The following is a 13,963-nucleotide window of genomic DNA, read 5'->3' on the forward strand; positions in this document are numbered from 1 at the left end:
CATTTTTTAACTTCCAGTAGGAAGGAACGATTGGAGGCCAAATTGATTGCGATCATATGATGAGATCATGAAAGTATTCATTTACGTATCATAAATTGATGAAACAATGCATAGTCAGTGAATTGATTTGATATATTGTAAATAAATAATATGTCTGTTACTCAGTGTGAATAAAAGTTAGAATAAAAGAATAATGTGTTCTTTTCATGCGTGTTTGTCTTTCTTTGTCGAATGTATTATGAACAAGAGATAACAGAAAGGTTATCAGAGAGAGTTTGAATAGTATTCAACCCATAAATATACTACATAAACACCCACTCAACAACCAATGAAATGTTTTTTTCATGTAGATCCAATCATCAAAGGTTTTCATGAACACGTGATCAACAAACTAACCAACCAACCAATGAATTTGAAATAATAGAATAGTGTCATGCTCGTCATTGCGCTTAAATCACACGCATTTCATCCTGTACCTTCAGAGACTCGAGTTGTGTCAGAAAAAACACGGTTACTGTATCATGGAAACAAGGTTAGTGTTCACTCCATTTTGATTTACAATTAACATAGCTAATTTCTTTTAAGTTGTTAATCATAGTTTTAGTATTCACTCGACATAGATATTGCCTTTTAATTTGTTAATGCTGGTATTTGTCACTTTTTGGTTTTTAAAGAATAAAATAAATAAATATCAAAGAGCTGTCGCAGAAATTCTAAATTCAGTCATTCTATCTTTAAACAGAGTGGGAAGAAAAGACAAATCTACTTTCTATTGCTGGAAGCAGGTCGTGAAAATGCCGCACACCCTAAACGAGGCAGTCATTCGTCAATCTCACGAATGGTTTCCAAGTCGAGACGAATGCGTGAAGGATGCCAAGCGCAAGTTTGAAGACGAATTCAACGTCACGAAGCGAGTCATCATCAAGAAATCTCGCTGGGCACTGTCCGCGGACGAGGTCGCTATGGCGGAGAAGATGAAACTCGTGGAAAACCTGTTGACTTTATGCTACTGTATTCAAGTCACCAAGATAATCAAACGACTGTCTCGTGAACTGTGTTTCGGGTGCATGTTCGATGCGGAAGGTGAACGGGACCACACCTGCAACATGTCTGAACAACAACTGGTGGAGAAATACTTTAACATGACATTATCCGACGTAGACGATGTAGAGGTGCACGAAAGCTGGAGAAAACTGCAGCTAGAAGACCCGAGTTTTCGAGATGTGAGGGACTTTAACTTGGTCCCGTATCGATGCAAAGACTATCGTGACTCTCAATTTAAAACGTCTCAATGGAAGGAGGGATTGAAAGAACGGGTCGAGAAAATGTTAAAGTTAGACAAAAGAATGTGAATGTACATTTTTAGAAAAATAACCTTTTGACAGCCGAATGGTGAGATGTTTTCTCGAGCGTTATGTTTGTTTGTTTATTTTAAGTATGATATTGAAAATAAAAATCAATGTCGAAAATTTGTTTTGTTTTGTATTTCATCTTCAGACACGCATAGATGACAATGATATAAAACGAAACATCATCCTTTATATTCTATCATTACACGATGAGCTCGAGAGAGATAACTTCTGACAAAGTACTGGAAGATTATTATTTCACTCCCAGAAATCCGGGGGCGTTTTGGGGTCCGGGTAAACTCAAAAAGGTGTTGAAAGGTCAATTGAAAGTTCCAGCGAGGGGTGTCAGACGGTTTGTCAACAATCAAGATGCTTACAGTTTACACAAACCCGTCAGATACCGTTTCAAACGAATGAAAGTCAGAGTGAATTCTATCCACGAAATGTTTGACGTGGATTTGGCCGACCTGTCTAGGTTTACGAAGTGGAACGATGGTGTGAGATACTTGCTGGTGGCCATCGACATATTGAGCCGCTTTGCATTCGCCCTTCCGTTAAACGATAAGAAACCAGAAACCGTCTTGAAAGCTTTCAAACAAATCCTCGAGCAGCGACGTCCCGAGAAAGTGAGAGTAGATGGTGGAAGCGAATTTAAGGGCGCGTTCAAGATGTTTTTACAAAAACAAAAGATAAAACTCACCATAGCTCGCAACGAAAACATCAAAAGTAATTACGTGGAACGTTTCAACAGAACACTGAAATCGCTGATCACCAGATACATGACCCACAATAACACCAAACATTATCTGGATGTTCTGGCGGATTTAGTATCCAATTATAATCATACCCTACATTCTTCTCTACCACGTCTCTCTCCGGCAGATGTCGATAAAACCAACAAAGTGAAAGTGTGGAATCACGTCTATCTGGAACCTCTGAGAAAAGTCAAACCCGTCATCAAGAAATACTTATTTAAATTGGGCGACCTGGTTCGCATCTCATACCTCAGGAAACCTTTCAGCAAGGAACTCGATCTCAAGTGGACGGAAGAACTGTTTAAAGTGGCCCAACGTTACAAGAAACAAACCTTCCCTCAGTACAAGCTGAAAGATTTTCACGACGAACCCCTGGAAGGCAGCTTTTACGCGAGCGAACTGCAGAAGGTCGACAAAGCTGCGGATGTCTTGTGGCAGGTGGAGAAAATTCTGAAGAGAAAAAAAGTGAAAGGGAAAACCTACGCTCTCGTACGTTGGCTCGGCTGGCCTTCGTCTTTTGATTCCTACGTAGAAGAGAGCGAACTGAAAGACCTCTAAAATAAAAAAAATAAAAAATACACAATGGAAAAGTACATCTTTCTGAAAAGCACCGATTCCAAAAGGACAGCCTTTCCGGAGAATTCTCCTTATCACTTCCGCGTCAAATTAAATCAAAGGTTAACCTTCGACGGATTCTGGACGGTGTCTTTGGTCGAGCTCAATTTTGGAAAGCTTAATCGGACAAATATCGCCGGTGGTGACCCCTACGTGGACGTGTTATGCAACTTAGGCGACAGTTCGTTGGTGGGGGAAACTCAACTGGCCTTATTGAGACGTATCGATCTGAGACAGGGACCCTCGTACACTTTTGGTACCGAATTTAACATTCGTATCAAATTGAAAGAAACCGACAATATCGAGTTGTATTTAAAGTCGGCAAATACCTCCATGCCTTCATTCTTAACGGAGGAGACCTACGCCACACTTCATTTGAGACGTTATCCTTTCGTGGAGTAGTAGGAGTATTGTGACCATGGATTCGTCTTCCCGTCCGCTGTACTTTCCCGACTACGCCAAGTTTAAACATTACTTTGACAAAAAGAGGTCGTCTAGACTAGTCAACGGGAAATTACAAAGGATGGTGATCCAACCCCATCGACCGACAGCAGCAGCAGCAGCAGCAGCACAAACAGCGCAACGGTCAGATGCATCTAAGATGGTCGTTCAAATGACTTCCGAATCCCAGAGCGAGGTTGACAGGGCAGAGGCTCAAGGCAAGAGGGTGAAGGCTTTAAAACGAAAGGCAGGAGTCAAATGCGTCACTACGAAGAAAATTCGTCGAACTGACAACATCAACGCCACACCTTCCAAGACGGCAAAAGTGCTCAAGTGTACCCCGGTGAAAGAAGACGATATCTTTAGTTAAAAGTAATCATGGCTCTGTTGAACGATAAAGAATTCGAAGAGCTGGTGCCAGAAACTTTGAACCTCTTCACTCTACCCCCTTATCAGACTAGCGTTCAGAAACATTACTTCGTCAACGTTCGCCCTTTGAGCCAAATCAACGATTCCACGCCTTTGGAATTTCACGTGTCCAATTCCGGAGGCGACTACGTCGATTTGAAGCGCACCCGTCTACACCTCAAAGTCAAAGTCACTCAAACGGACGGTACGGCTTTGGCAGAAGATGAAAACGTGGCCCCCGTGAATTTGTTTTTGCAGTCGCTTTTTTCTCAAGTGACGGTCTACCTGCAGAATCAGCTAGTGTCTTCCACCAACAACCATTACGCTTACAAAAGTATGATGAAGACCCTGTTGGAGTATGGACACGAGGCCAAGAGCACCCAGTTGACCACGCAGCTGTTCTACAAGGACGTAGCCGAACAAAACTCTGACCTGGAGAGCAGCAACGTCACCGGATCTATCAACGGTGGAATGTCGTCGAGAGCCTCCTACATAGCGGACAGCAAAGTACTGACCATGTCGGGACCCATCTACGAAGATATCTTCGACGTTAACCGTTACCTGATGAACGAGGTAGACCTGACATTGAAGATGTACAGATCGGATCCTAAATTCTGCTTGATGAGCAGCGTGATCGACCACGAATTCAAAGTTCAGATCTTGGACGCCTACCTGCAGGTGTGCAAAGTCAAAGTAAACCCCGCCCTGATCTTGGCTCACAACGAACTCTTCGAAAAGTCCAACGCCCTCTACCCGTACACCAAAACCGAGGTCAAGGTCACCAGCATCCCCACCAGCCAGCAGACGCACTCCATCGACAACGTGTCCAACCCGGTGGCCAACAGATACATCGTGGGACTGGTGGAGAGCGCCAGTTTGAACGGGTCGTATGCCGGAAACCCCTTTAATTTCAAGTCCTCCATGCTTAAAAAAGTGACCCTGTACGTCGACGGCGTCAGTGTGCCCAGTCAACCCACGGAGGCGGACGATGTCGAGTCTTACGTCAACATGCTCGACGGCATGGATCTCTGGAAGAAGGACGAAGGAAACGCCATCACCAGAAGCGACTTTCTCTTGGGGAGCGCCTTGTTCGTCTTCGACCTGGACAAGATGTGCGAAGATTCGGAGTACCTCAACCTGGTGAAATCAGGCACCGTCAGGTTGGAACTGGAATTTAAATCGGCACTGATCAATCCTCTCAGTTGCGTCGTCTTGACTCAGAGGAATTCCCTCATCGAAATCGACCGAGCCCGCAACGTGTTCGTCAAGTAAGCGAGGCGATGAAGGCTTCTCAGTTGATGTGCGCCATACAGTGCGACTCGAGCTTACAGAGACACGTGTTAGGCGTTTATGCAAAAGATACTTTACCCGTGCTCTCCCCTTCTTTGCTGAAAAAGGGAGTCGGTCTCATCGTCAATACGGATGTTAGACAAAACAGAGGTCGCCACTGGATTGCTATGTATCTCCGAGGAAACAACAGAGCAGAACTGTTTGACAGTTTGGCAGAACCGGTTGACGTTGTATTCGATCGTTATTTAAAGTCCTACGTCGGTTCTTACACTCGCAATATTCAACAGTTACAATCTACAGGTTCCAAGGGCTGTGGGTTTTACTGCTTGTATTTTTTACTTTGTATATTTAAAGATCATTTAAGATTGAACCAGATTGTCCATCAGTTTGATGTCAATGAATTACAATGGAATGACGCCTTTGTCACTAGCTTCATTTGTAACTACTTCAAATACTGCACTCATGTGAGCACTCCTTGTATTGATTTTTAAAAATATTACCGTGCTTGTAAAAAAAAATAAAAAAAATAAAAAGTAGTTCAATTCCAATCATATCTTTGTTGTGTATAAATAACTTTGACCGGTAGTCATTCGGATCAGTTCCGAGGTCGACAGCGGTAGAGATAACATGGAAGAAAAGAAGTGCCTGATACCTTTTCACACACCAGCTACCATATCAGTGTTAGGTGGAACTTCGAGCGGAAAAACGTTTTGGACCGCTCGACTCTTAAAACAAGCCGATACCACGTTTGATCCGCCACCCAACCTGATTATTTACTGTTACGCCGTCTGGCAAGATGTCTACAATGACATGGAAAGAACCATTCCAAATATTCGATTTCAAGATTCACTACCTACAGAAGACGAGCTAAAATCTTACTCGTCAGAGTCGGGCAAACGATGTCTTCTCGTGACAGATGACTTCATGCAGCAAGTTTGCAAAAATCAGTTGTTTTTACATCTTTACACCACGCTATCGCATCATCTGGGGATTTCGGTCATCAACATACAACAATCCGCCTATCCCAAAGGAGAATGCAACAGAACCATGTCTCTGAACACCCATTACTTCGTTCTGCTATCCAACCCGCGTTCGGCGCACGAATACAAAATCTTGGCATCGCAAATATTTCCAGGACAGGCAAAATATTTTGCGGAATCCTTTCAAGATGCCGTTGGGGGAAAAAAATATGGGTATCTCGTTTTGGATGTTTCGCCTTATGCTGATCCGCAGTATGGTCGTTTGCGCACTGGAATATTTCCCGATGAAGTGTGTACGGTGTACTTGCCCCAGTGATGTTACTAAACAACAACAGCAAAAAAAAAGGTGATTTTGCACCGGGGCTCCAACATTTCACTTTCAACCCTCGAAGCGAGCAGACCTTTCTCGTCGTCGTCGTCGTCATTATGGATGTATGTGGAAGATTTGACGACGTAGTTCCAGACTGCGCCAAAGCAGACCTCTGTACTGAGGTGTATGGACAAAAGTTTAGTGACAGACTAAAGACTTTTGACAAGTGGCCACTGCAGATGAAGCAGTCACCAACATCCATGGCTAAGGCCGGATTTATATACACTGGGCAATCTGATAAAGCCTACTGTTTCAAGTGCAAGCTACGCGTTCATCGTTGGATACCAGAAGATGATCCGATGACCGAACATTTCCGACTCTCTCCTCACTGTAGCTATATCCACATGGTGGACGAGCCCCAAAGTCAACAAGAAAGGTTAGACCAAACAAAAATGCTATAAAACGACATCGGTCGACGCACGCTGGAACATTTGTGATCGACCATCTCAACATGAGTGAGCTACTAGAAAAACACGTGACTTTTCTTCTGATGTTGAACCAAGCTAATGCCGGACAAAGAAAAGCTTTGTTGAAACACGCGTCGGGCGACCAGTTTATGGCAGTGATTACTCTGATATTTAACATTCTGAGAGGAAACATACACTTACCGGAAGAGGATAAAATACGACTGTCGCGACACAAGAAGTACATTCGTATCTTGGCCAGCAAGACGATCGGCCGACGCGTCAAACGGGAGTTGTTAATCACGCATCATTCGATTCTACCCATTTGCATAAGATCCTATCGATCCTACCTCTCAACCCTTCACGATGAGCAAGCCGATGATTCTTCTGACAAGGGATACCTACCAGAGACTGATGTCCGAACAGGAAGAAGAACAGAAGAAGAAGAAGATGACAGCCAATCGGATAGCGAATCAAAATCATCGGACACCGGCACCTCCTCAGACAGCGAATGAATCGGAGGACGACAACACATCGACAAGGGATGGTCGAGATGAAAACCAACCCTTAAACAACAATGACTTTTTGTTGCGAGTTCCCGATCATCTTCTCAAAAACATTAGTTCTAAAAGAACTATAGGAAAACTAATGTCTCTGTTTCTATTTCTCAAACATAAAATTGTCACTGGTCACTTAACAGTGACGGGTAATCTGGAAATTGTGTTGCCAAACGGAAACGTGTTAAAAGATTCAAACCTCACGAAGCTGATTCGTTATTACACTCTAGACCCTTCTTCCGAGTCAAAAAGACCAACGGGTTACAATGAGTTTCGCAAATTGCTACTCAGTTTAGGTGTACCGAAGAAGCATCTCGTGAGGAGAAATCACCATAGAAACCCAGAAAACAAGCGTGTGAAAAGACTCTACATAAAACGCAAATCTGTGCTTGGCGTGCCCGGAGGAGACTTTAGAAAATTGGAATCTTTGTAAAACTGTTTAGGGTTAAATATCATTGTTTAATCACGTTTGTATTCATGAATCGAATAAATATTCTTGATGCGAATGTATTGCCATTTTGTTTTGTTTTTTAACATATACCAAAACCTGATACAAAACAGTCGATAAAACCTTGTGATATTTGCTGCAAGAGGTTGTGAGTTAAAGGTGATGAACACTTCGATGTGACATGGTGAAATAATAGAAAAAAATATACAATAATTGGTATCAATAAACTCTTGATTTGGTAAAATACAATGTATGTCACTTAGCATGGATTATTTAAATTTTCCCACTCGCAGACGAACTCGCATTAGTATTTTCGTTCAAGATCAAAATGGATGTATTTAATAAATCCCAAATAGTATGTACGGATGTTAATCAGGTGCTATTCGATAACTAAACTACGGAAAGGTACATATGAAAATCATGCACACGTTGCTGAGATGATCTTCCGACTTCTACATCTATTTTGCAAGATATTAGACATAAACATAACAATTAATGAAAATTATTCTTATAACTGCAAAGGAATACGAATATATATACACTAGCTCATACTGTAAGTATGGTCAAGGGTCAAATGCATTCGGGCAGTGTTTGAAATAAATTGCTCGAATTCCAACTCGTGAAATAGTCGTTCACTGGTTTCTCTAGTAATTACAAATACTCTGAATGAAGCATAATAGACACATACTTGGGAAGACATCCTCTCTCCGAATTTAATTTCTCGTGCAAAACGCTGTATTCTCCCCACCGAATATCATGTTTCCCACTTGATTTTGTTATAACGCAGAGAGGCGAGGTTTCCAGCAATCACCCCTGAAATTAATGCTAGGCGTCTTATAGTGAGGGTAATACGGCCTTTGTTTACTCGGTTGTGCGGCTCCACGTGCTCTCATCGAAGCCCCACGGAGAGCTAGCGATACGGTCGCTTTGGTGTATAAATAGATATATATTGTCATGCAACTCACTGTCGCAGGTGCAGTAGCCTATCTATATAATTATGCCAAACAATATGTAAAGCGCACCCTCCGATTAGTTGCAATAGTTCGTTCTGTACTGATTTCTGATGCCTGTAAGAAGCAGTGTTATGCTGACTCGCAACTGTGCCGAAGTGTGAGCGATGATCTGTTGATAAAACTATTCCCCTTACCGCTATTTAAAATGAAGATTTAATTACAGTTGTATTTGTAATGGTATTCTTTTCTAATGTTTGATGCTTTCAATAACTAAAATTTAATAAAGAAGATTATTGAATCAGATTTTAGTGACATAAATGTATAAGAATTGCGTTGATGTATGTTCACACAACATATATGTTTGGTTCATATAAAAACACTTGTTTGAAGGAAAGTATTATCTCAAAAGTCGTGTCGTACAATGAAAATAGACACGAGAAACGTTGTTGTTGGTTGTTGTTTTTTGTTCAAATGGCTTAGCAACGGCATCGGATTATCCCACAATAGTCTAATAATCTTCTATAGTAAGCAGCAAATATTTTTGTTTGTATAATTGAACAATAAAATGTTTTACCTTCATCTCATGGTGAAAATCCCGCTCTCCAAATATGATGTGACACTTTTAAGTCCCTGGATCCATCATATGTTTTCCCATAATGTTCTCATAACTGTCGGTTGCTGCTGATGTTGTTTATTTAAATATGTCTAAAACTTTCAATTAAAAATAAAAGAGTGAAAACCAAAATGCTTGTCGAAGAAAAAAAAAGATAACTTAAATGACAATTTGTAAGCTTTCAAGTATGATCTACTTGGTGTTTCCCCGTCTTGAAAGAAAGACAAAAAAAAATAATAATACATCACATTATTGTCGAGGTAGTCTTGAATTTTCTTCTATAGATATATTATTAAATGGAGGAACAATCGCCACGGGTTTCTTTGAATTTTGATTAATAATTCGATTGGTTCCTTCGTTACTGTCTATAAGATATTTACAAATTTCATTAGTTCGAAAGTCAGATGCGATCATTGATTTATCCAGTACACGTTCACCTTCTAAATAGTGGCCACGTCCTCTTCCCATTACTCGTCGAATCAAATCGTTATCGACACGGAAACTCATATCATTTTTGAATTTATCAATTCTTTTTTGGGGTACACCAAGCAAATCGTACTTAGAAATGATCTCCCTTTCAGCCATGTTTTCAAACAAAATGTATAAAGATAAAATCAAAAATTATTTCAAAACAAACTTAATGATTTTTTTTTTTAAATATACACAATAAAAATGATAAACAACAACAGATTTGACTCCAAGGACGCAAGTTCACGAAGTAATGTTTCTGAACTGAGAATGAATATGCTGGTTACAAACCCAGTCTTGTACGATCCTTTGGAAAATAAACACACGCACACGCACACACACATACACCGTTCTTGCTGAAATGTCTGTGGCCTCTCTATTTCAATAAAATAAAAGTTCAAGTTTTGATGATTGTCTTGAAAAACGACCACACACACACACACACACACACGCAGAGAGAGAGAGAGAGAGAGAGAGAGAGAGAGAGAGAGAGAGAGAGAGAGAGAGAGAGAGAGACACGCCATGATTATATCACAGGATGAATAAGTGAAAACGTTATATTATACTTTCTTTGTGAAAAACAACTCTGGCAATGCTTAGGAAAGCATTCTGTTCCTACAATCACAAATTTAATACGCTCTCTGCAATGAGTGTGCTGAGTGTCCCACGCCTATTGTATGTACATATGTATACACCACATGTATGACATTCGCCAACTACCGTATTTTCCTCAATATCAGAAGCCGGTCTGTATTAGAGAACCGAGTTCTATTGTAAGTAATAGTTTGGTTTTTTTGCTTTTAGTTTTTCTTCAGCTGTTCAGAGCTTCAAATAGAGGAAATACGGTAAGCCTGCAGCTTTCGAGAGCCGTATAGAATATCGGGAGACATTGCACTGCAGCGTATATGTCATATGTTTTGTTTTGTTTTTTTTGTTGGTTGTTTTTTGGGGTGTTTTTAGCTATAGTGGGTATACTGTTTCAAACCTATGTGTTCGTGTAAATAAACGTCTGATGTGTTTTCCGAAATGATGCGAATTTGAAGCTCATTGTTGCTCCCTACCGACGAAATGATCTTGACATTGCATCCACATCCCTAGAACTTGAGACCAGCAAAACTTTACATCTGTACATCTCATATATTTGAGATGGGTGGCGACAAAGTGCATTTCTTCTCGACACATGCATAAAAATACGTTTTGCGTATATTTTAAATAAGGTTTAGGGAATTTTCTTTCAAAAGAGGGAATTTGCGAATCATGATGTTCACACTAATCTTTGATGATACTACATCGAATTTCAGGTTTCAAATTGGGAATGATCCTCAAGGTCTGAGTAATCAGATTTTAGACTTTAATGTATCTCGTCAAGTGAAGGATATTTTCATCTACTTCCTGTCCGAAATTGACTGTTTCCAACAGAAAAGTTTCTCCATGGCATACAACGCCCAATTATCACTCGCCATCGATGACACGTTATTCATTTGCGACAGGCAAATGAAAACACTATCTGTTCAAACCACGGGATATAACCATATCGCTCTGTTGGATGTTAGTGATCTCAAGGAAGCCGTCGAGCAGATCATTTCAAGCGTCACAACACTCCAACTTACCGAGTTTCGCAACAGATTTTTTCATTTGAATTAAGGTAAGTTTTCAAGATTACTCCAGTTGAATTATTAAAAAAAACACGTTTAACACCTGATATGAAATTTCATACAGGTTTTATTTGTCAAATAACGAGTTTCAATTTCGATATAAGCTGTCTAAATAAGCTCTAAGGTTTCCAGTCTCCTGCTCAGTTCATTCACTCACATTCAACTTGAGACAATAGACTGTTTTTTGTTTTAAGAACTTGTGAGTGAGTGAGTGAGTTGTGTTTAACGCCGCTTTTAACAGTATTCCAGTTATATCGCGGCGTGTCAGCTTAATGTGGGAGGAAAGCCCGAATTGATGCAGATCTCGGACGTTTACCACTTCGGTGAAACCTACGAGCTAGGGTATGTTGCCGACAAACCTAGAAACATAATCGGGGCGAACCGGGATTCGAACCCACATTTTTCTGACGTGACCAAGGGATGCAACTCTGCACAGCGACTGGGTCCCCCGTGCCCCCCCGTTTTAAGACATAAAAAACAAACAGGTCAAAGAAGATTACATAGTTCTTTAATAAAAAAAACGAACAATGACATCGTCCTCTATTGAATACACAGTTCTATGATTACAGGCCTCTTCTACTGCTAACTTCTGTAAGTTTTTTCATGAAAGTTCACAGGGAAATCCTCTTTCTCTATTGAGCTGTGGATACTGGTCACTGAAGATAAAAAGAAGTAAGCAATGCATTAAATCAGTATAGAACAACAACAGAACCAACAGATAATTGTTCAAACACTCATTCTTTAAAACAATATTTATTCTGTGATCTAATATATTATGAAACTAAGTACCTAGATTGGTATTGTATGGGCTGAATCACAAGTTAATTGCTGCGTTACTAAGCAAACTCATTGAGGGTTGTTAATGTAATCACATTAAGTTAGCTCATTTACTCAGTGATAAAACGATTGTGTGACTAACCTACATACGTCAATGCATGTATTAACTCATGGATGAGAAATTGTGATATCATGGACATGTGAACTAGTTAGGCAATCAATAATTTCTAACCTGTCCATGCACGAGTGTTCGATTTGAAAGGTAGTTATTGCTTTCAACAGTAGTCCACAAGATCAACTACAACTATGAAACTTAATCCTACATCGATGAAATATTTGTCAAATATTATACCTATATATAAAATAAAAAGTCCTATTATCTTTCAATTTAATTCTTTCTTGTTAATTGTATGCAGACAATTAGGTCTTGCATGAGTGGTTGACCTGCGTCATCCGTAGTGTTTTGTTGTCATGGTCACAGATAGCCACGACCAAAGCTCATAGCACGCAGAGTTCTAAAATTCCATCAAATAGTTTAGCATGCATATTATTATTATATTATATATCACCTTTGGTTGAGAACAGTGAAACGTTGCACCATTTCGCAATATAGACATTGTCATCCATAATAGTAAATCTAACTTGACAAAGAAACATAATTCTACATTGACTATACAGAAAATTAAATAGTTTTTAAATGTTAGTATAGTAACAGATGTGATTGATAATGCGTGTTGACTTAAGAGTAGAATAAAACCAGTCCATTATCATAAATAATTGAAAAATAATTCTCACCTCACTCTGACTTTGAATCTGTTCTCCCATAGAGATACGTCTGTCTTCGACGCATTTGAAGAACTTCAGGATGTTGAATTTCCTTTTGTTTTTGGAAGTACCCTGTCCTGTGAATACCATGTGAGTGGAATCTTCAAGGGCATCCAAGTATTGATGGTTCAGGAGAACATCAAATCTGTTATCACCTCCTTTCTTCTCGACAGTCGATAGGATAGTCTTGCAAACATCTTCATCGTGGATTTTGAAAGTTTCAGAGGACAAGATCTCTAACAATATGTTTTTGGGTAGATCACTCACTTTGCATCGGATTGTACATTCCTGGAGACCACCGTTATCGTCTAGCTTAGACATAAGCTCTTCCTTTGAAACAATAACGACTTCGGGTTTAAAGACCTTGTTGGTGACGATGATATCATCAACTTCTGTTGACGTCCGCTTTAGAGACTTTGCCATAATTTGAGGATGGTGGTGATGGTGTTTAGGCGTGGATCAGATAGAATGTGTTCAGACTTGAAATATACGTTCTTTATAGTCTTTCTTGTTTTTTGTTTTTTTCTTCTTCTCACAGGGGTTATTTACTTTCAGATACGGTGTTGTTAATATCAGCAGTTCCCTTTTCAAAACAGTCTCGTGTTTACACGTGTGTTGTTGTTTTTTTCCCTTTCAACTGTCCGTATACGTCTTGTTGATACAGCTGTTAAAATATAATCTGTAGGTTCACTCGAATAACAGTAACTAGAGACGTTATAAATACGCCCTCGTTGATTTAAGGATTTCCTTTCAAAACAATCTTGTGTTTACACAAGTGTTTTTCCTTTCAACTGTCCGGGAAACGCCTAGTATTTCCTTTCAAGACAGTATCATGGTTACGCAAGTGTTTTTCCTTTCAGCTGTTTTGGAAGGCCCTTCCGTGGGAACTGCACCATCACAATGTTGACGTAGATGTTATCTTTCACTCATGTGAAATCCGTAGGTTCACTGTCCTCCATCTCAACAGTCGGGGAAAAAAAATATGTAACTTGTTCTGTGTGTCTAAAACGTTCTGCTTTAATGAAATTAAAACCACTGGCTTCTTTATCGATATC

The 13,963-nt window shown here is 40.0% G+C and overlaps 1 protein-coding gene across 1 annotated transcript; it reads left to right on the forward strand.

Moving 5' to 3' along the window:
- Positions 1 to 3,538: 3,538 nt before the first annotated feature.
- On the forward strand, positions 3,539 to 4,840 carry LOC139475600 (uncharacterized protein F54H12.2-like). The gene has a single exon (XM_071258789.1). It carries the CDS (start codon positions 3,539 to 3,541, stop codon positions 4,838 to 4,840), a length of 1,302 nt encoding a protein of 433 aa, XP_071114890.1.
- Positions 4,841 to 13,963: the final 9,123 nt, after the last annotated feature.

This window comes from Haliotis cracherodii, unplaced genomic scaffold (assembly GCF_022045235.1).
Source record: "Haliotis cracherodii isolate W230 unplaced genomic scaffold, xgHalCrac1.p SCAF_3, whole genome shotgun sequence".
Lineage (NCBI taxonomy): Eukaryota > Metazoa > Mollusca > Gastropoda > Lepetellida > Haliotidae > Haliotis > Haliotis cracherodii.

Excerpts from the sequence above, each read along its gene's own strand:
- LOC139475600 (XM_071258789.1), top strand. The coding sequence starts at position 3,539 with ATGGCTCTGTTGAACGATAAAGAATTCGAAGAGCTGGTGCCAGAAACT.